This window comes from Pyxicephalus adspersus, chromosome 4 (assembly GCF_032062135.1).
Source record: "Pyxicephalus adspersus chromosome 4, UCB_Pads_2.0, whole genome shotgun sequence".
Lineage (NCBI taxonomy): Eukaryota > Metazoa > Chordata > Amphibia > Anura > Pyxicephalidae > Pyxicephalus > Pyxicephalus adspersus.
The window spans coordinates 87,212,085-87,235,565 of record NC_092861.1 but is presented as its reverse complement, the minus strand read 5'-3'; the positions used below and the strand labels follow the sequence as shown (position 1 = coordinate 87,235,565).

Sequence of the window (23,481 nt, the reverse complement as noted above, 5' to 3'; positions counted from 1 at the left end):
AAAAAAATTTAAAAAAGACATTTAATGAAAAAAAAAAACAAAGGGTTATCTACCTTTCTATATAAAGTAAAAATTGTGGTGATTGGCTATTTCAAGACCAGGGTCCCCAAATTGTGTTTGCATATTAGGGACCCCTAGGGACCACTTCCATGGCATTGAGCATTAGAATACTGCCAATTGTATGTGTGCTGTGGTGCCTCAATAGAAAGCCTGCTTAGGGGGAGATGATCAGTACCGCTCACTGCCGCCTGGAGTCAAATTTGCAGACGCTGCTGTGCAAGGCACTGAGCAGCTGGTGGGTTGCTTGTTACATATAGCTGGCCACTTACCTTCTCTAGGGAAGAGGGAATTAAACAATAAAATGTGTACATCTGGGTTCAAAGAACATAAAGGGACATTTATATGAGACAGGGCACCATGGAATGATAGTGGTAATGAAGTTTTTGCTCCAGAGAAGGTAAGTGTCCCTCACACCGCATCTTTTTATTTTTATTTTATTCTTTTTATTTAATAATTTATTATATTTTGAGTAATACACCAATATTGTTAATATACCTTTAATAAAATATTTTTAAAAATCTGTCTTTGTTTTTCAATATATAGTATAGTATAGTTCACCCAAGGAGGAGGGGGGGGGGCTATCGAATTACTTCTTGAAAAAGTGGACTGTGACCCAAAAAAGGTTGGGAACCTTTAAGGGTAAGGTATGCTTTCCTCTGGGTCAGCTTTCTGTATATTTTTCTTTATAGAACATGCAGGTTTTCTAGTATGTTTTTTCTCTTGTGAATAAACTTGATTAAGTTTTTTTAAATCTGACTAACTGTGTAACAGGAGGCAGTAGGTTCAATAAACCCCAAATCCTGAAATATCTTGTTCTAAAATGACACTGGACTAGGTCTTTATGTGTGCATGCATGTGATCTGGTGCTGCATCATGATGGATCAGTTGGAAAAAAACAGAAATAAAATAGAAGAGTGATGTGGAACAGGACCAGATAGTGGCAGAAAAGAGGAGGACAATACTGTATTTGCTGGGCTCTGGGCATATATATGTTTATTCACAATACCGTAGCAGTACATATTATACATCTGTGTAATTTTTTTTCTATTTATATGGTGAAATTTTTTGGGCTTTCTGGGCTATTTAATGGCCTTTTTTAACTAACAGGTTCACTTTAATGCTTCCACTGCCTATATATGCATAGAAATAGTATAGAAATTAATTTCTTAACTGAAAACACCCACACAAAGAATCGTTTTACCTTGACAGCTATATGTGTTGTTTGCTACTGAAAATTTCAGTGCCCCAGGCCTTTTATTTTCTACTATAAGCACAGTCATACAAAGATCTATAAATAGTGAGGACATATTTTGTAAATTATAGCATACACTGACTGGCCTGGCTATTGAAGCAATCTTGAACTGTTTTGTACAATAGCAAGGTAATAGTAAAGGAGCACAATAAAACAGTTACGCCTTGTCATACCGGAAAAAGCCATTTGATGCGTAATTTGTGACCATATTTATTCAAACATGCTTTAGAATTATTGTACTTAGCAAAAAAGCTTTTACTTTAAATTCTACTAGATAGTTTCTGCGGAGCAATGTGAAAGAATAATATACAGCATAAATATCTGGCCTCTAAGAAGTACATTTATTTTTTTAGTTTTAGGTATGCAGTAAAAACTGGCAGATAACACTGAGATCAGAATATTAGATAAAATCTACACTGAAATACAGAAAGTTGTGAAACATTCAGGGATCATTTTGGTTTAGGATATCAATTACAAATTAGAAAATGTAAGCATTGTAAAAAGGAAGACGAATTTAGCTTAGCCTAACTAGGGAATTATTACTGTTTGCCAGTTAAAGCAAAAAATACCCAGTAAATGTAAACCTAATCAGAATTAATAGTGTATACTGCTAATGTGACCTTAAAAAGCATATTTTGAAAGAAGTAAATGTATTATCCACTGAACATTCAGTGGAAGTGAATCATTTGTTGTATAATAAAACTAATTTGCCCAGAATGCATGATTGATGAATGTTATATTCACTGCTTTATACATATTCCCTATTTGCCATAATGCCACTGGATTTGTTATCTGTGTTACTTGAAAAAAAACCTAAATAAATAATGTTAAAAAAAAATATTACATAACAAATATTGGGTTTGGTTAAGAAAAGAAATAAAGCCTCCCAGATATGTCCTTCCTCTCAACGGAAGTTGCTCAACTTTGTGTTCATGGCGGCTTAGCAAGTGATTGCAAAAGGCCAGAGAACTCCTTAGGTGTCATACGGGGAAGTAGAATCCAGACTGGACAACATAATGACCTACCAGAAGTTGACCAGCATTCTCTCTGATACCCATGATTGATTCCTGGCAATCTGGGAATCCTTGATTACATGATTACATTCTGGCCTTTCACCAGAGGCACTGACTAGACAATGACCACACTCCCAGACATAGCCTGTGTGCTCCGGATTTCGACTGCTTCTGGAACCTTCTCTCCTCCTTCCCTCTGGTATTTGTCCCTTTCTTGTCATGTTTTTTTCATCCCTCTCATATTTGTTTGTTCTTCTTGTCACTTGTATTCACATCATTGAAAACAGCCCCGACCTTGCCACACCCTAGCTTTGGTCCCAAGTTTGATCAATGTACAATCAAAGTGGGATAAAGGGCTTTAATAATGCCATATGCCATTAAAGCAGGTGTAAATTCTAATTAAATAGTTTTATGATGATCCCTTCTTGGCTCTTCACATCCTAACATCCATTTCTCATCTTTATGGATGGGATCCAAAATCAACTGCTTGGTATCATTCAAAACTTGCTTCCTGATAGTGACAACAGCACTGCAGGTAATTGTCGCTACTGGAAGCAAATTGTAAAGATGACTACACAGAAAAGCATTTGCTGTAAACCAGTGTTTATCGACCAGGGTTCCTCCACAGGTTGCTAGCGATTCATTAAGCCATGAGCAATTTGTGTCTCTCAGATCAGTATAACTGGGGTGACATACCCCAGCCAGACATCAATGTAAGATATTTCTCATACTGACCACCACTTAATTGTACTTAAAAAGATCGAGAAAGGCTGCTGTAGGGAGTGCTTTAATCCCATAGCAGGAACTTTCATCACATCATAGCAGGATTATTAGGTAATATGTTAATAAAATTTGGAGAGTTTAAAAGACTGAAACTACTTTTTAAAATAACATTAACATGCTAAATATTTATAATTTTTTAAATGAGTTTAAGTAAGTCTGCCTTTTTCACTAAAAGGGTCATTGTGCCAATAGATATGACAGTAACCATATCTTACTGTAGTATTAAGGAAAGGTATTAGTTTGGTCTATCTTCTACAGTAGTACAACAACAGCAGAACCATCCACAAAGAGAATCTAAATAATTTTCTGTTAACTAATATTGGTTTGCCATTTTGTGATGGAATTGTCCTGCGATGGTGAAGATGTTCACAGCTTATCCAATATCCTAATATAGTTTCTATGTGTGTCAGAAAAAAAAAATCATTTTTTTATATCCATGGGCCACCTTCTTCCACACACCATGGAATGGGTCAAGGCAGATTTTATAAGAACAGGATATTCGGTTGGACAGCCTGCTAGCCGTCTGTTCCCTGCTGGGGAGATTTACTTTCTTTATTTGTTCAACTGATTATTGTCACTGGAACAGTAAGCAAAGTCTTCCAGTGGGGAACATGTTACAGGAACAACTGTCTTTCATTTTGTGGAGAATTCCTCTTTGTTTCTGTTGTCAGTGGGATAGAATGCGATGGGAAATGCCAATGTGGCACAGATATTACGCACACATATTATGAAGCACTTTACAGAGCAATGGCATTAGTTATGTCACTTATTACCCTGAGCAGCTCACAATCTAAAGTTCTCACATAGCCAATATGTGGGGTAAGCCAAATAAGCTACCAATAAGCTTTTAGGATGCAGAAAAAAACAGAGATCCTCGAGAAAATACTGTACATGCATACACAGGAAGACTACACAACACAATATGTAGCCAGTGTCAGGGGCATAATTTCAACCTGGGACCACGCTGCTGCAGCTGTTCCAGCCACTGAGCCACCATGATTCCATGGTGTATAACAAAGTTCACATTTATATTAAATTCAGTAACTGTAAATATCACTTAAAAAGTACAATACATTTATAGAATATTTTCATTCTATTACCTGATCAGCAAAGCAAAGACCAACTAAAACAGTTTTACGGTATTGATCAGCTATACAAACCGTTATACATCTAAATGCTATTTCTGCATTGTCTAAAGTGTTCCACAATGTGACCAGTGAAGCACACACATCATTCTAAAACAATGTGTTTAAAAAGCTTATCAGTTTAGAAATAGATTAAACCACACATCTTTGTCTGAAGCTTATTTCAGGACTTCACTGAAATCCAAATCTGTGCTCTGTTTCTTTGATCTTGCCTTGAAAGCCAAATCCTTGAATTGAGTTAAAGATGCCAGGATTGACTGCCAGGATCGACTGCTTAAGCTATGGCCGCTTAAAGCTCTTAGGATATTGTGTAATATAATAGCTCCACTGTAATAGGTAATTTCTGAAGTTCAGGGAAATACTTTCTAATCTATTTCATGCTTTATGTGGCTGTACCTAAAAACAAGTCTCATAAAGAGTTTGCAAATTAACTTCTCTATCTTGCTATGTGAAGTTCTTTGAACTGAACAACCGGTATAAAATGTGCAATTTCAGGTATGCAAATATGTTTTAAAATCAGATTATGAACATTCATTCAAAAGTCAACAAGTCAAAAGATGTTATTTGATTCTTTAATTTACTTTTATTGTGTTGCACATAAATATGACTATTGTGTATTTACATTCATATATCCTCAATATCTCTAGATGTTAATAGATTATTTTGTTTACTTTGTTCACAGTAACATAATAAAAAAAAGAGCAAACATAGGAACATAAAGTGTTGGTTGAATATCTCACTATTCCATTCAACAGCTATTCGATCGAATAGGGAGATATTGTTTGGGTGATCGAATGCCGAATTCGAACACCACAAAATCAATGGCGGGAGAATTTGTGTTATTTTTAGGGACTGTGAAGAACTGCAAGAGCAATCAGGGGAGCAGAACTGACAGCACCGCTCCCCTGATTTCTCTTGCAGCCCTTTACTAGTTGTATGTGTTCTTGGATAGAGTTTCTCTTTCAAAGTACACAGAATTCCTGTGTTCCTGGATGGAGAAACTCTATCCAGGAATAGGGATAGTGCTCCCTGATTGGCTGAGGAGAGAGAGAACTAGAGATTTTGAATGGGGAGACATGTCCCCATTTAACCTCTAGTGCCGGGGATCACACACTGTTTTCAATGAATGTGACCGCGGCCACATTCATTGAAAGATCCCTGGCACTAGAGGTTAACAAACCTCTGGTACCCCGGCCGCATACATTGAAAGATCCCCTAGGCCGCACTAGAGGTTAAATGGGGACAAGTCTCCTCATTCATTCACTTCTAGTGCTCTGTAATAGGTTGGGGAAAGGAAAATTCTGATGACGCTTGTGCTGTCTTCAGGGTTTACCTTTCCTCAGCCAATCACAGAGCACTAGAGGTGATAAATGGGGGAACTTGTCCCCATTAAACCTCTAGTGCCCGGGGATCCCACACTGACAGGAGGAATTCCCACGGCTATGCAGCCGTGGGAATCATTCTGTCATTGTGGGATAACCTGTAAAAAAATAAAAGTTAGTTACACAAATCACACACATTCAATAAATTACTTTAACAAAATTTTTTTTTTTACACATTTTGCGCAAATTTGCGCAAATTTCCGAGTTTTTCAGGTCAGGTCTATCCGAATTCTAACAGCCTATTTGGGTCGAATATAAGTACAACCTGAATTTGAACACCAACACTGTAGATTACTATACTTAATTGCATTTAAACAGTTTACTTTTCTCCTTAATGTACAAAAACAAAATGAACTAGTAAATGCTCTTCTTAATTCAATCAAAAATGTCTGATCATACAACTGATGTTGAATGTGTGTGCGCGGTTGTGTGTGTGAGCGCGCACATTCCTATTCTGGCAAAAAAAAATTTTCTGTTTATATTAGTGATTATGAATAATGCTGAACAAGATTGTGTTCTGACCTTAATACAAGAATGAGAACAACAATTTTAAAGCATCAAGGGCTAATAAATCAGCCAAAAAATCTGAAAATCACCAAACTAACCTCTTGAATTACAGGTGCAAAGTTTTTACAATCCCAGCATCTTTTCAAAATTGCATCCATATTTCGCAGCTTCCATGGGTCCCCATCGGTCTCCAGTGATTGTTGGAATTGGCAACAGACAGCAACAGAATATACACTCACTGGCCATTTAGTTAGATACATCTTGCTAGTATCAGATCTGTGGCATATTAGGAGGTGGTGGATCGGCTTACTTAATTCTTCCCTCCTTCCCCCAAGAGACGTGTTAACTCACCGCTTGGGGGTCCCTATGCCCAATTTCCATAAACTTTTGACTAAATTGATTACCAATGCTCTTACTGCTTAATGTCTGATTATCCAAAAGTTATTACTATCTGAACTAGCTTTATACAGACATAATCTAGATGTTAAATTAATGGAACATTTGACTGCTAGACATCATGATCATGCTGAGAAATACCAGGAAACATGTTCTTTATGGGATCAGCAAGTGTAACAACAGTTCCAGTTTCCTACTCTTTGTAATTATGGGACAAGTTTATAATATATTAGATTCTTGACTTTTCCATTATAATTTCCATTATATATATATCTATATATATACCGTAGATATATATACCTGATTTCACTCACAGGTCATTATCTTCCTTGTTCTTTCTTTCTTTCTCTCCTTTATTTCTTTTCCAGGGTTAACATAAGCCCCCCAACTATCTTCTTGAGTATCTCCAGATTCATCCCTTCCATTCCATGTTGGTGCAAGGCTTTAATTGTGTTTTGTTGTGACTGCTTTACCTGCATTTGACCTACAATGGTAGGTTTTGGATTTGCATTATATTGGGGGATGGGGGCTAATTGTGTTCCTTGTTAAGTGAGGTTAAGTGAGGTTTTATTTCATGTACTTGGACTGGCTTGCTGACAGTATGCTTCTACAGTATTGTGTCTGCTTTGATATGTCAGTCTCTGTTTCCCTATGCAGTACAGTTATATTTCATGCCCTCTGGTTTTTGTAATCCCTATGTTTGGTTCCTGTTTTAGCATCTGTTCTGTTACTAATTATAAAAACGTAAAAAAAGAAGAATTATTTTAGCTAGCCAGTCAACTGGGATGGATACAGCACAATACAGTTGGACTAGGGTGGCAGTGGCAAGATGCATACATCTGACCTTGTTTCTTGTTTAGTGTGTAAAATCAAAAGTCAATAATGTTTCATCAAGCAACTTAGATCCTACTAAACAGATCAATAGTGTAAAAGCCCTATTACCATTAGTAAATGTAGTGCTTTGCACAATAGTCTTTTTATTGCATAAGGACCTTTTTACACACCCATGTTTTGTTAAATATTTTAATAACATCACACTCCACAAAACATTGGAGAAATGATGTACCGTATAATATATTTGAACCTGTTCTTCATCAAACAATGCAGCTAAAAATGGCAATCAGAATATCCCTAAAATATATATTTCCACTATCTTCCCCCCTTATTTGCTTTTTTAATGGCTAAATTTGCATGACTTGATCAGCAAAAATCAAATGCAAATCAAGGATGGTACAGTTTTCTCACTTTTTTTACTACTGCATATTTTAAAATGATTTTTTTTCTTTCGAATAAAAAACTAAAAATCTTACCTTTTGATGCCTGCAGGGTATCTTTCACAAAATCTTTCAGTTGTTTTGCCCTCTCATTTGTCCTTTCTGCATCTTTCCCAGTTTGTTCTCCATCTGCAGATACTTTTGCAGCCTGTCAATCATTTAAAAGAGAAAGGAAAACCAATTGTAGTAATAGGTTTTTCAGTGGCTGCAAAATTTATTTTAAAAGGATGCTCTCTGACGACCTTTTCTTGTATATATACTTTTCTTCAGAGTCAAAAGAAATCAATATTTTATTGATCATATCAACTGGAAATTAAATATGATGCACAGGTTAGCAAATAAATTACATTAACTTCCCATTAACTAAATATAGGATGTTTCTATTTCAACGTCAGCTTGTGTTCTTAAAAAATAGAGAAGGTGAGCTATTGTAAGATTATTTAAAACACAAAGCAGATACCTTCAGAAAGAGGAAACAGATAGAATTAAGTTTAATTTGTCTATTGATCGAACTGTATAGAGCATCGTCTGTGAGCCTTCTCCCTCCGGCATGTTTGAACAAAAAATGGTTCATCTCGGTAAAACTTATTTTAGAAAGACATCCTAAATCGATGGTGAATTCTGATTAAAGAATTTTTCCTTCCTGTAAAACACAGCCCACTTGCATCTTAAAACAAATAAAAAAGTAAGCTACACTGCTTCATATGTGCATTGAAACATCAATACCTAAACATTTTACAATAGATTTAAATATATATTACATAGTATAGGTGGGTTTGGTCTGTTTGTAATGTAGCACACAGAAACACAGGATGCCAAATTCAGGGGGAATTTGGAATCATGAATCTCAACTTACCCTGGGAAAGGGATTACAGGGCCTGGATCAGACCATAACTAATAGTGTAGCTGCAAATTTGTGGCATTTTATATTGGGTCCAGGCCCAGAGTGTCCTGGAAGTGTCCTGGAAGGAATGGGCCAGGAGCTCCTCCCTTTTTCTGGTGCACCTGGTCTCTGATGATAAAAATGCATCTGTCTGAGATAGAGAAAGTTGCAGTCTGGGGCCAGGTGTTGCTAAAGCAGAAACGTTGTGTGAAGCCTGTGACCTGGGAGAAGGTGTCCTACAGTTTAGGACTGGTAGACCAGAAACTCTGAAAGCCAGAAGGTTACATTTTTTGTTTTCTTTTATTTTGCATGATCATACTGTGAATGACATTGATCCCCTGTGAGGGAGAACCTTTTTTCCTGTGTTTTTGTAAACTTTTATATAAATAAAAATGGGCAGAGCATCCTGAAATTGAATTTAAACCTGAGATACCTCTCGCACACAGTAATTATAAATTAGTGTTATTTGTATAACATGTGGGACTAAATTCCATCACACAATACAATCTGACTACAGTTTTTTTTCTAGATTTACCCGTCAGTATGCAGTGTAAAATCCTTGAGGCTCGTATACAAATTCATTGGATAGTTAAATAAGTTCTCCACTACATATTTTTGGGGAACCTAAAGGCGATTGTAGGGCACTTAGGAATCTCAACAACCATGTAACTGTGTATATCAATATAAATTAAACAGCAAACAGAAGAGCAAATGCAAACCTGGATCTGTCAATGCTGAAGAAAGGTACACTATATAGATATTCATGTGTGCTGTTTGTATTTGAACATTATGGTACAAGGCCACCTTCAATGGGGATTTAGAGAATAGATTTGGATAGGGTTTTTATTTTCATTTTTTTCAAATGTATCCTAGTAATTTGTTACAGTGTGAAGTGTAAAGAGTTAGAGAGAGGCTTCCTTTAAAGAAACCCAGTGACTACCTAAAGCGGGCAAATTCCATGCTCTAAAAATTGCTTATTTAGTTGTATTGATTAGTGCTCCCATTTATGAGGTTTTGTGAAACCTTCAATACTGGCTCACAAATGATCACGCCCTAACTCTGTCTTTTTTAAAGTTCTAATCTTCTGCAGGTGGAGCACTATGCCATATTTAATGGTTTGTGTTTTTAGGAGACACCAGGTAACTTGAAGCTTCTGTGGGCCTTTGGATGTCCACAAGACATTCATATATGTACAATGCATGAATTAGTAGAACTTCCACCAGACCAGATGACTCATCTTGAGCAAGTGATTGAATTTAAAGAAGCTCCAGACACACTTTTGGCTATAATGTAGTGAAATCATCGCTGAGCCATGATTGATAGAGATATGGTATGTATTAGACTAAAAAACTAATAGTTAGCCAATGTATTTTTCTTTTTAGACAATGTATTAATGTGAGTATAAGGCAAAAAAGTGTGTTATTAAAACTTTGGCGTTAGAGAGTAGTGTTTATTTTTAGTTGCATTTTTGTCTGTGTTTTCTCAGGAACAAACAATTTATACAATTCTATAGACATGATAATATTGTCTGGTTTCCAAGAGTAACTGCACATATCACTAGTATTTGCCTTTCAGAATAATTCTGATTATCTTTACAGATTGCTGATGTGGTTTCCATGATAATAGGTTAGAATATAAAATTTTGATGTAATTGATATGATAGTGGCTCTCTAATGTATTGGGCAAAATGCCAGCTGACACTCTATGCAAATTATCATAAATATAAAAAAGTAGCCTTCTGTTTTAATACTAAATATTACTATCATCTCACTAGCATGCTTTTTGAAATCTGTTCAGGGAAATGTAGCATTCACAGTGTAGCTGTGACTAATTCCAGCACCGAAATAAATTGATTTGTTGTATTTTCAGCAGCATGCTGCAGAGTCAAAATAACAATGTGTTAAACCCGGAGGGGTTTACATTATTTCAAGAATGGCCTCTGCTGTAAGACATTAATCTAGTAAAATAATGCACATTTCTATTATACATAGCTTCCCCATTCTTTTTATTCATTGAAATGACCTTTCTGAAATCAGCAACCTCAGTCTAAAATATGTTTTAAAGAAGAGCTTTTAAGGTAGATTAAATTGTGGAAATGTAAGACTGCTAACTTTGTATCACTGATGTTATAAATTAGAATAGGAAGCAACTTTAGATTTAAATGCAGGTGGTAAATACCAGCAGAAGTTCTTTCAGTACATTACTCTACTTTTTTTTCAGGCTTTTTCTTTTGTTTGTATCTTTTTTATAGAATAAAATGGTTTCAGGTTATACAATGCTGAATACTATTTATAGCAAAACATTCTTTACATTTATAATGTATTCATGTTTGTATTCTAAGCCACATGATCAAACTGCACTATGGTAATGGCATTTTGTAGTAAAAAAAAATAAAAAAATGAAATTAAAAATTTTCTAATGCCATGCTGGGTTCTAGAGGTGAAAACCTATGTTCAAAATAGATTTTGGGAGATGTACTTTTGGGGTATGCTCTATAAGGAAAGCATATCACAGAAAATAGGATTTTTTTAGCATAGCATTTGAGTAGAACTCAAAAGGGTCTATATATAAATCTTTTCAAGATTCATTCAATTTATACACAAAATGCACCATTTTTTATTATTGGAGTAAAAAAACAAAACTTATTTTTAACTTCTGAACTGTTTCAAATTTTGTTCCCAAATGCTGTTTCTCAGTTAAAATTATTTCTCCCTAGTAGGTGTATATGATTACAAAAATTCTATATACAGGAGTGCTGACATAATGCATAACAAAAGCCCAATGAGCAGTACTACCCATTACTACTGTGTATTTTGATACAGAAGTGAACACTTCAATATGTCACCAGCTACAAATCAGTACAGCTACAGTGAAGCAATTTGTAAACATAAGTGCAATTTATTTTTAAAATTACAAAGAATAACCAGTGCATGCTGGTAATATGTATGTATGTATGCTCTAAGGTTTACCTAGACAATTGCCATTTAACAATGCATATTACCACCGAAAGTAATAAACACCTCAATAGTTTTTTTAATGTTCATGCAGAAAAATGTACAGTAAATTGTAATGATTTTTTAGCCTCTTGAATATATAATACTACAGAAAATGACATAGTGATACAGATTCTAGTCTAGAGCAACTGCATTTATTTTATGTTGTAGAGCACATTTAGCTTTGTTGCATGAAAGAGCACAGTAAGTGATGAATGCAAATGATTTAATAGCATTCATAAAGAATGCAGTTAAACAGACTCGCTACATGGGTAAAAATAAAGAACGACATGCATGAACAATTTTAGATTCTAAGTATTTTTTTTTTTTTCTATGTGAACATATTAGCTACAATTCCTATTAAAACAAATAAACCCTGGGTAACTTAGAGCTCTCAATGCCTTCTACTTCTAGTGCCCAACCTAACATGCAATACCAGCATTTATGATTAGTCTCAGTTAAAAAATACTCTGTGTATCTTCACCATACCGTGACAAAAACCATCAAAACCTGCTGCCCTTCCTATACTGAACTTTTCAGGCATACAAATTTATTTAATTTACGAAAAAGCAAAGTTACATGCAAAAAACACAAAAAATGGGGGCCCAGAGAGTACAATAAAATGCAGCACAACAGTGAGCATAACCCTCTTTCACTTTGCTTTCCCTTCCCAACAGCAAGCTATTTATCACTACATTACCTGATTGGATCTTTGTACTGCTTCTCCTTTTCACACTCCAGCCCTGCTAATAGGGGACTGCAAGAGGTTGATACCAGGTGACAGGCAAATACTTACTCTGAATGCATTTTAAAAAGATACATTTAATTATGTGTTATTGTGTCATTTTATGTCTTGTATATCACCATAGAGTTCAGTCCAATGACCTTTGTAAACATAACCTATGTTCTTTCTTACTGTTTAAAATGTGTAAAGTATGAATGGGTCCAGTGACAGATTGGATATCCATATGCTATGTAAATGTATTAATTACCCACTTAGAAATTAAACAATATGATAGCAGGTCCCATAATGGCTTGTCCCCTGTTGAAACAGTTTATCAGTATTACAGATGCTGTCTACCCTGGATATGGGCAGAGCAGACTATTGGCAATAAGAATTTGTAAGTTTGCCATGTTGGCTGATGTGGTCATAGATCAACACATAGCCCTGTTTTTGTTGCATTTACTATATGCAAAATATTTAGTTATTATAACTGAATATAAATTATTGGAAAACAATTCAATTCCATTTCTAAGAAGAGGCTCCACTGGGAAGAGCGTACTAATACACTTTTCCTGTACTTTAGTCCCAACAGACATTCATGTATAACAGAATTTACGTTAATGGAAATATTCTTTTGACAGAACTGAATCTCTTTCAAACATTACCACTAATGTAACTGCAGTATAACTTGTTTCCTGTCATTAGTTGTAAACCGTGCAAGCTCTCAATTGCTTAGTGGTATTTTTCTCTATTCTTACCCTGTTCAGGAGTTCATCTATCTCAATGACAAGAGTATCTTGGTTGTTCTGTGCCAGCTGGAGGAGTCTTTCAGGAGCTCGTTGAGGTGACAGTAAATGCTGAAAAGTTATTAAGACACATTTCAGTATTGAAGGCACTTTCAACTGTGTGCACACAGAGTATCTTTATTTCCCCATAATTTGTCAATTCCACAATGTTATGACAGGCTTGCTATACATTTATAATAAATGTTTATTTGCTTGCAGAAAAACGCATGCAGTGATTTCAGCATACCCTTAGACATCAGGCGATTATTATTAGACAGGTAGATCACAGCAGTCTAAATACACAGGGCTGCTATGATTGGCCGTCCCTGTTGTGCAGCAAGTTGATCCTACTGCGTTGGTATGCTGAAATTACAAAAACTATTGGTGTGCTGTCGGCAATATATAAAAAAAAGAAAAAGACCTTCCTTAGAACTCTAAAGTTTAGTATTCGACAGAAACACAGTTACAGTCTTATTTCTACTTTTATTTGCAATTGATACACAAGCCAATTATTGTATGCATTACTTTTATATTACATTGCACTGAAATGTTTGATATCTTGGCGTCCTGCAGTTATCTGGAACTCAAATTGAACATCACATATTGTTGATTTAATAATATTCAAAAGAATACAATGTACCTTATTTCATTTTAACTAAATTTGTCACACAAAAGTATAGCATCATATGTGTAGAACATGGTGGACTAATGCACTCTCCACATTGGCAATTTTTGCTGTCTCTTTTTTGCACCCAAAAACAGATGGACACCATTCTTTTATAGCCTCTCCAAATACAGGTAAACTGTGCGTGACGTACATGTAAAAAATACATATAAATGTAATATGTTTTCTAAGCATAAAAATGTACTTAAAACTTCTTGCATAGTTTATTAATGCTTACAGAAGGTGGAGCAACCACTCTTTTTTGGGAACTGATTTTAACAAGGGGGCAAATATGTTCTCAATATTATGTTCTCATTGAACTAGAAGCTTTTGCCATAGTTAAGTGCATAGAAGAATGGGGCCATGCATGTTACAGAGGAAAACTCTCCAGTCCTCCAGTTCATTTCAAAAGCCATAGGGGGGTAGGGGCCTAGGATAAGTGGACCTTGACTTTTCATGCAAGTTCTACTTTAAAATACTATTGTTGGGGCTTAGTGGTAAGAGTTGAGCTTGATTATTAAAGAAAAGGTCAAGCTTTACCTACAGTTTTAGTCTGACTTTTCTCTAGATTTTCTTGGTGCATCCTACATTATTCATTGGTGTGGATGTAGGAATATTTACATTAATAAAAGTAGATCAGTGGAAAGGAGGTTGTACAACATAGCAACTAGCAAAAGCCTGCTGTCCCACTCACTGGCTCTTTTAAAGCAGAAGTAAACATGTCTCCTCCTGCTCCCTTGGCACCACCACCTACATCTACATCACTCTTCACCCGGTCTTTTCCAAAGTTCAGGATCTTCAGCGGTCACACTAGTATATTCATTTAATCCTGCACAAAGGTATGCTAAGAAGGTAAAGTTAGCTGCTCATGCTAGTGCATTCTAGGAATGATTGTAAGTTGCTATGTTTGTATTTTTGCAGAAGAGCCATAGCATGATTGTCCTACACTAAATAGCTGACTGACATGGGGGGGTGAAATGAGTAGGGAAACTCTTCTACTCTACTACAATGGGTGCCTTTAAACAGAGACCGAGCAGAACAAGTAATTCCTTTGCTAGTTGAGTTCCTCTTTAAATCATTAATTTCATTTCAGGAATGAATTACTAAAAGACGAGTTCCTTGACTAATCTATTATTGTAAAAATAATGCTTTAGACATGCAGAAGGTGTAACTATGATTTGTCAAGTATAAACACATTTATATTTTCATCTACATTTTAACAGGAAATATGCACATTTCATTTACTTTTCTGTGATAAATAGGTTTTGGTACTCATTTATCTTCTTAGTGTCATCTTTGCATTTAAAATCCACTTAGAGTGGAAGAGAACTGTCCCAGTATGATAAATGATTTCATCTATGGGACAAGCTTTGACGCCAGATTGTAACTCCACTGCACACACAGCTTCATGCCATTATTACCTACACTTGGCCCACTAGCCATGCTTTGTGGTTTGGTACAGGTTACTGCTGTCAGCAAGATATTTTGCCAAAAAACCCCACTAGTAATTCATTCAAAATCTCTAAACTAAACTATGCATTGATGTGTATTGAGCACTTAGTTAAACAATTGTTGGCAAAGTAAAACAAATTATTACACATAGATTTAGGATTTTTTTTTTTAGCATTTATTCATATATAAAGTAACTGACGAAGGCAAATCGCTTTGTCTTGCCCTTCCTCTTAGCTCATTGTCAAGAGAAAAAGAGGAGTAAAGTGCTTGGCATATCAAATACCAATGTACTATAGGGACATTATACCTAAACAAATGACACATAAAACTAGCGTGGTGTATTCATTCTGATAATCTAAGTAAACAAAAATGAAAATGTGTTATCAGTAAAAAATAAGTGCACTCCTAAATTTAGCATTACTTCATATTCATGACATTAGAATCAAATGTACCAAATTAGGTGGAAAAAATTATAAACCTTCTTTGAGAGTAAGGTTGTGGAACAAGATCAGTGCTCTCAGATGCCCAGATAAAGAAAATAATAGACGTATGCAGCGATTGTAGACTGAGCTGCACATGAACAGCACAGTTTACAATAAAGAGAAGATGTGAACAGGCAGGTAAGTATGTTTTATTCCAAAGGGGACATTGTCTGTTTCTCCTGCAATAAACAATCAGTCAGCTTCCAACTTTCTTTAAACTATAGTTTGCGTTAAGCTGCAAATGCTACCTTTTTTAGATACATTTGAACTAATTCTAATATAATAAACTAAAATGTAGACTCTGTGGGTCACAGCTTTTTGCACAATATTATTGGTGCATTTGTTATTATTTGATCTATTAACTCTCTTGTGTACATTCCAAGAATATTCTTAACGGAATATATCTGAACAAGGAATGTTGAATGTTTGAATAAGGAACTTGCATATTTACCTTTAATTCCTGAGTTTCATTTTCAAAGCCAAACAGCATTTTGTAGGGTGGAGGCAGCGGGCCAGAGAGATTGACGCTCATGACCATCTGGTTTAGCTGATCCAAGTCATCAAGAAGGAGGCCTGTACATTCATCATCGCAAACTGTGAAGAGGACAGCATAGAATATTTATACCTAATAAACATCAGAGGCAGATGTTCAATATTTCTGCACCATGGCATTTAGAAGTGCACAGAACAGGTTGTGTATATTTGTGATGCTAATCCTATAATTAGCCCCACTAAGTGAGGAGAGGGAAACAGAGGTGTATTGAAAAACTTTGAAATGCAGCAATTAGGTAAAATAACTGAGAATTAACATTTTCTATTTTTTTAATTTAAATGAGAAAACAATACGGAATCATCATACCTATTCCCACAAGCACAGGTTGCACTGGGAAAAGGCCCAAAAAACATTCAAACTGACTGTGTCACTTACTGATTTACATGAATGATATATTAAACTGGTGAATAGCTAATAAATATGGTAAGCCAATATTAACAGTGGCTATTTGTCAAAACATTTAGTTTAATGCAGAAAGGGTAGTTGAAATAATTTGTTTTTGCTTTGACTATACTGAATTATGAAGGTCTAGTTCTTTAAAGCTAAATTCCAGCCAATTTGTAATTTCGATCTAGCGGCGAATCAGGCCTTTCTCGCTTACAGAACATGTAAGCGAGAACGACCTTGTGATTCGGCACGAGGTTGTGTTCTCGCTGAATTTAGAGTTCATCTAATTTCGCCTGCAGTCACAGCTGATTGGAGGCATCCAGATTGAAAAGTACACCCCAGTAACTCGCGTGCCTCCAATGAGCTGTGACCGCAGGTTTCCACGGTCACTGACCTGTACTTATTATTAATACGTACAGCCCAGTGACCGTGGGAACTTAACTCAGATGAACTGATTTCATCTGAGTTCGCCTACAGGCACAGCTGATTGGAGGCACTTGCGTAACAGCCCAGGGACCGTGGGAACCTGCACCCTGGACTTAATCAATACAGCCCAGTGGCCATGGGAAGTGAACTCAAATGAACTCGCCTGTAGTCACAGCTGATTGGAGGCATCTGTGTGCCTCGAATCAGCTGTGACCGCAGGCTCCCATGGTCACTGGGCTGTACTTATCAATGATAAGTACAGCCCAGTGACCGTGGGAACTTAACTCAGATGAACTCAATGACTTCAATGGAATTCACGAAATTGGTTAGCCGAAATTTCGCGGACCAATCGGATGTTCGGAGAAATTTTCGCGAGACTGCCCGAGGCATTCTCGCTCATCCTTACAAATCACTATTTTTTTTTTATTTTGGCTTACTGCTCCCTCCATATCGGGACACTTGGGGTTAGTTTTAACGGAGTTGGGGGAAATAACATAACAAGCCATCAGATGTTTCCATGCCAAACTGAAGCTTCATTGCTTACTTGGGGGTGTCCATGAAGGCACACTGCAAAAGCGTGGCCAGTAGTGAGATTTGGCTGCCAGAGGCAAATATCATGGCAGATATTAAGGTATTTAAGCAGTTGGGCATGTGTTTGGGTAGCTCAGATTAGAAGGCTTAGCAGGGTGGGTAAGTGAACTTTGTCTGAAAGTACAGTACATGTATGCTTATCCAAACCTGTAAATCCAATCCTACTCTAAATCCAAACCTTTTACCATTACCATACTTTTAAAACTACAGCTAAACCAAACCCTAAATCAAACAAACCAACCACCTTTTTCCAAATAACTATTAAAAAAAATGGAATAGATAGAAACAAATAGATCCTCACTTGTTATATTTGAGCAATAAGCTTGTAATGTACCAAATGCAGTTGCTTTCATAAAAATAAACTGTTAAGCTAGAAGTATATATATATATATATATATATATATATTTTTTTTTTTTTTTTTCACTAATTAATTACAAAATAATAACTGTAAAACCAAGCTATGTAACCACTGCAGTGCTCTTTTTGTAAGTAACATATCAAACCCATGCATGAACACACAGCAATCAACACAGTTATGTGTTACTACCTTACCATAAGCTGTAGAATGATCAACATAGGAATTGAGCCTTGGCAGGAGTTCTTGGCAGCTATACTTCACTAGAGAACAGCATTTTAAATGTGTACTTCAAGTACCAACCCATGAACAGACTTAGTCGATTTATAGATACAATTAGACAGTGGGGATCTATGAATTTCATTTTATACAGTAAAAAACATAAATGGACACTTGAGTGTTTTTATCAAGTGCAATAATGAAAGGCTTAAAAAATAGAAGTCAGAAGCTTGCAAATAAAAGATATACCTAACTTAGTATGTAACTTTTTGTTGAGTTTTGGAATTTCAGACACACACTATTTTTATAAGAATACAACATTCACATGAATACAAAACAATTCAAGTGAATAGTTTTCATTTATCAAATAATCTACATGCAAAAACATAAAAAAACCTTAATCAGGGTTTATTGGACAGATACTTTATGTTGAAGCTACTCATCACAGTAATAAGTAAGGCATGGTGCCAAACTCCAATATCATCTAGAGTAGTCTAGTGCTAGTCGTATGATGGAGTTCCTAATATTTAGGTACCGTGCTTGGCTGTTACATTTGCTTACAGGCCAGTAATGATACCTGCTATGTTGCTTCTAACTGACATTTTAATGTATTCCTGCTACCTGTACTCTTCAATAATGTACTGTAGCAGTCCTAATACACTTTTTCCCATTCTACACACACTACTATCAAAAGTCCTCTTTTAAAAATGTTAAGGTTTAAAAGTCTAATGTCTGTATGTGACACTGCACTGGCACACAGTGGACATCTGAAAACACATTGTTTTCAAAAAAAGCATAATAAACAAGAATAACTTTTGTTAGTATACATACATGCACACAGCGGGCCTTCCCGCACATGCCGTTGAGTACAGCCAGCACACTTCAGCCCTGTAGCTTCAGGTTTACACGAGCATTGACCAGTGCTTGGGTGACAGATCATAGATACCGATCCATATGGATTGCACTCACATTCTTGACAAGAACCTCCTGGAATACTTGGATTACCGGTAAAACCAGATGCGCACCTGAAAATATACTAATGTTAATACATGCTACCTGTATGTTTGAAAAATGGGTTATTAATAATTGCCTTGATTTTATTACCTTGTTTTGCATATCTTGTGCTACATTGTGTATTTTATGTTTATAGAAAGCAATATGAATAACTGGCATATTAACGTAAGGGAATTCGAAAGACATCATCATTTCGTTTTTTTGTAATGTTTTATAATCAGGTGGAAAATAAATCGCAATTCAACAGAGCTTTGAGCTCCCTACCAGCCCTATTTCTATTGTATGGCAGTCCTTATGTTATCCTTTGTTTGGATGTCTGCTCTTCAAATATATGTACATATTTTGGCTATTATACCAGGATCAGTGACTCAGGTGCCTTCTTTCCAAAATTTTCTCATAACCAAAGCCAACCCATAAAACAGTGGTTGGTGAACTGATATATGGTTGCAGTATTTACTTTAACTTGTTTAACCTTTAATTTTTGCATCATAAGAATTCTTTCAAAATATTTTTTTTCTTTTTCAGTCTTTACAAGCATGACTTACTTGTTAGTTTCCTATATTGCCTAACTTATCCAGAAGGGTTTCTGTTATTCTGTGAAAGAGCTACAATTTACCTTGGACTTATTCTTAATATTTTTTTATTTGATGTTGAGTGGCTAACTACTTCATCATTGCACAAAAACAGTCACTCTTTATTTCAAATTCAGATAACTCTACCTTTATGCTTCCAAAACAACATCTAGTAAGAATTCCACATCATAACTGCTGCACATCAATGGAAAGCATCAATGACAAACTCTAGTAATGTAGAAAAGCTTGCTTACACTTTAACTTCATCACTCATCACCAGTTTTGAACTTTGCATGTCCTAATATGGCCACAGAACAATGAAACCAGTCATTCACATTCACTGTATACCAAATACCTTGTAGCTATCCCTTCCAAAAACATCTGGCACACAAAATTAACATAACATCTAACAGGATTTAGGTCTTTATAAAGTTTTGCTTGTGTAGAGATTTCCTTTAGAAAAAATGTATACTTTAATCACATACCTTTGCCTATAAGAGGGCAGAGCCAACCTCTTTTTTTAATGTATCCCATGTTCATAAAAAAAAATGTAAACACCTCTACAAGACATTCAACTGTCAATTGACCCTTTATATGTGTTACTGCTTCAGTTGTTGCTGTTGTTTTACATTCTGTGCCATGAGACACCAACAATATTATGACGAACCATTGTTTTACTACCTTACCGTTTTAATAATATGACAATTTAACATTCTTGTTGGAATTAGCAACCTAGCTTCACCTTCTGCTGTACTGATGACTTACAATTTGCAGCTTTCCTGCCCTCTATGTCTAAAATCTTGCCAATGCTACAATACTTTAAACTAGTCAAGCAATAAGTCTTTGATCTAATCTTCTACAACTTTCAAGTCAAGCAACATTTCCTTATGATCGACTACAAATAATTTTTACCCCTTAGCATATTTTCTTCAGAAGATCTACAGTGTTAGGCTTGTTTAGAATCATCACTATAAAAGTTGTTTAAATATTACCTTTAAAAAACTTATACTTTAAAAGCAACTTTATTTATAACTGTTACATTTGCTTACAGGCCATTAATGATACCTGCTATGTTGCTTCTAACTGACATTTTAATGTATTCCTGCTACCTGTACACTTTAATAATGTACTACAGCATTTTTTGTTATTTAATAGGTGGAATTACATTTCCTGAGGATAGGTGTAAAGGTACAAGAAAATATCAGTTTGTTTTTAAAAAAGCTAATAGTGAACAGGAAAAAAAAAATTGATCTATGTTGGAACATATATTTTACTAGATCCTTCATGTTACAGTAGGCTTCACCAATAAACTGTAAATTGTTTACTTAGTAAAGTAAAGGATTGTGTTTCCACAAGTTGGGGTATAGCAATAAGCAAAAAGTTTTTGATCTAATCTTCTACAACTTTCAAGTCAGACACATTTCCTTATGATCGACTACAAATATTTTTTTACCCCATAGCATATTTTCTTCTACCATCTACAGTGTTAGGCTTGTTGAGAATCTTCACTATAAAAGTTGTTTAAATATTACCTACTTTAAAACCAACTTTATTTGGCAGCAAAAAAACACAATGCACTAGAACACATGTATGCACACTGTATTATCTGTGAGATCTGCCTGATCAGATTCATAGCAGTGTGCAGCGTCTGTAACATTAAAATCTCTTTCTTTTAAGTTGTATTGTGGGAAAACTTGGAAGTTATGAGACCTAGGAACTCTTAGTAGCACAAGACAGTAAATATGGTGTATTTTACAGTAAATGAGAACATACCTCTTTATACTGCTTAAGTATTTCAAGCAATATTTAGTTTGTATATGAGATGATATTCATATCCAAAATGTTTTTTAGTATTACTGACAGTTAATATTCTCCATATAAGCTATCACAATTCTACACCCAAATGTAATAATATATGTTGTTTATGTAATTTGTACATTCCTGGAAGATTGATGGTGGCTTTTAGATTGATTAAAATGTCTATATTGTCCGATCTAGAATTTCTATTGCATTGTGATAAATATATATATATGGATGCTACAAGATACTTCATAATTCTGCTTAATATTATGATGCATTTTTTAAGATTTAATTACCGTTAAAAAACATATTATCAGATTCTTAGCACAAAGTATACTTGAGGGGTTAATGGCATTGCATTGTGCATTGAGTCACCCACTTAACATTTCCAGTTATTATTATTATTGTCTGTAATTGTTTCCTACTTTACCTTTCACAGTACTGGCCTTCATATCCTGGAGGACAAGCTGTACATCTGTAATCCTTAGGTCCTTGCATGATGCATGTGGGGCTGAAACTAAAAAACAAAATAATGTTTTACAAAATTATAGAAATATACAAATCTGTTGTAACGAAAAATGAGGAAATAAAGGCAACATGATGACATTAATGATGACATGAATTATATTACTGCATATCTGACTTGCCCATGAATTTAAAAATGGAAGAGTTATGAAGCAAACTACCAAACAACAAAGGCCAATGCTAAAACCATATTAAACTAAGTATATAACATTTAATGATTTGACGAATAATACAAGTGAATTGGTGGGAACAAGAAATGTATTGTTTAATAATAATAGTTATGAAATGATGTATTGCACATCATCTGAAATTGTACATCATTCACCAATTACTGGATGTAGATTCATAACTTGTTCCTCAGATTTAGACCAGTTATAAAATTGGTGTATGAGATTAATCTAGAAAGCAATGGTGCTATGCAATGTGGACTGTCATTGCCATCTTTAAGCCACTTCCCAATCTTCAAATTGGTTAGAACCCCCTTCTTTCAATCATGAGACCACTGGCAGTTTTATTTACAAAATCTGTGAAACCCTCCTTACTGTGAGTACAGTATTAAAATAAATAGCAGGCAGCATTTGTATTTACTGGTTGTTGTTGATGGTAATTCTGTCTCCAGATAACCACCAAACAATCGGACTGATACCTGTTGTGTAACTTGACAACCAGTTGATGTTTTCTTGCCGGTCACTCATGTTTACAATAAATAAAGGTTTCCTGAGGGTTACTACATTTATTAAAGACCCAACGTAAAATGAAAACTGCCTAAATCCCCTTACATTGGTGTCCCAATACCTGTTATTTGACAGAACCCAAATGTTTTTTGTAGAATTTAGTTCATGTTAGTACAGTAACCAAGCAGTAGAATAAGCAGTAAATAGAACAGGGCGAGGAAGGTTTTTTTCTTGCAATAATAAATACATTTTTTGAGAGACAATAGTGATAAATATTGCTCAGTGGCTGGACAGCCTGTAAGCATATTTGTTAGACTGCAATATAAAAGGGAGAAACGGATCTTTATATTGAAAAAAACATTAAAGTATATTATTTGAAAGACAGTTGACACAATTATTGTACAGTAACTGGACATTATTTGAGCAGCTTATTAAGGTTGCATAGTACTGAAGAAAGACATGGCAGGTTTTATTGTGCAATCAGTATTAGGGAATAACTGCATATGTCCGTAAAGGTTCTCATTTATCCAGGTCATTGTATTTCTAGCAGTAGTAAGTTACATTCAACT

The 23,481-nt window shown here is 35.2% G+C and overlaps 1 protein-coding gene across 1 annotated transcript in view; it reads right to left on the bottom strand.

Moving 5' to 3' along the window:
* Nucleotides 1-23,481, bottom strand: part of LAMA2 (laminin subunit alpha 2) — a 405,950-nt gene that overhangs the window by 106,042 nt on the left and 276,427 nt on the right. The window contains exons 30-35 of the mRNA XM_072410219.1: nucleotides 22,144-22,230; nucleotides 19,159-19,352; nucleotides 16,247-16,389; nucleotides 13,171-13,269; nucleotides 7,849-7,960; nucleotides 330-334 (exon numbers count right to left, since the gene is read on the bottom strand). Of these exons, the coding sequence (XP_072266320.1) occupies nucleotides 330-334; nucleotides 7,849-7,960; nucleotides 13,171-13,269; nucleotides 16,247-16,389; nucleotides 19,159-19,352; nucleotides 22,144-22,230 (640 nt within the window). The remainder of the gene's footprint in view (nucleotides 1-329; nucleotides 335-7,848; nucleotides 7,961-13,170; nucleotides 13,270-16,246; nucleotides 16,390-19,158; nucleotides 19,353-22,143; nucleotides 22,231-23,481) is intronic.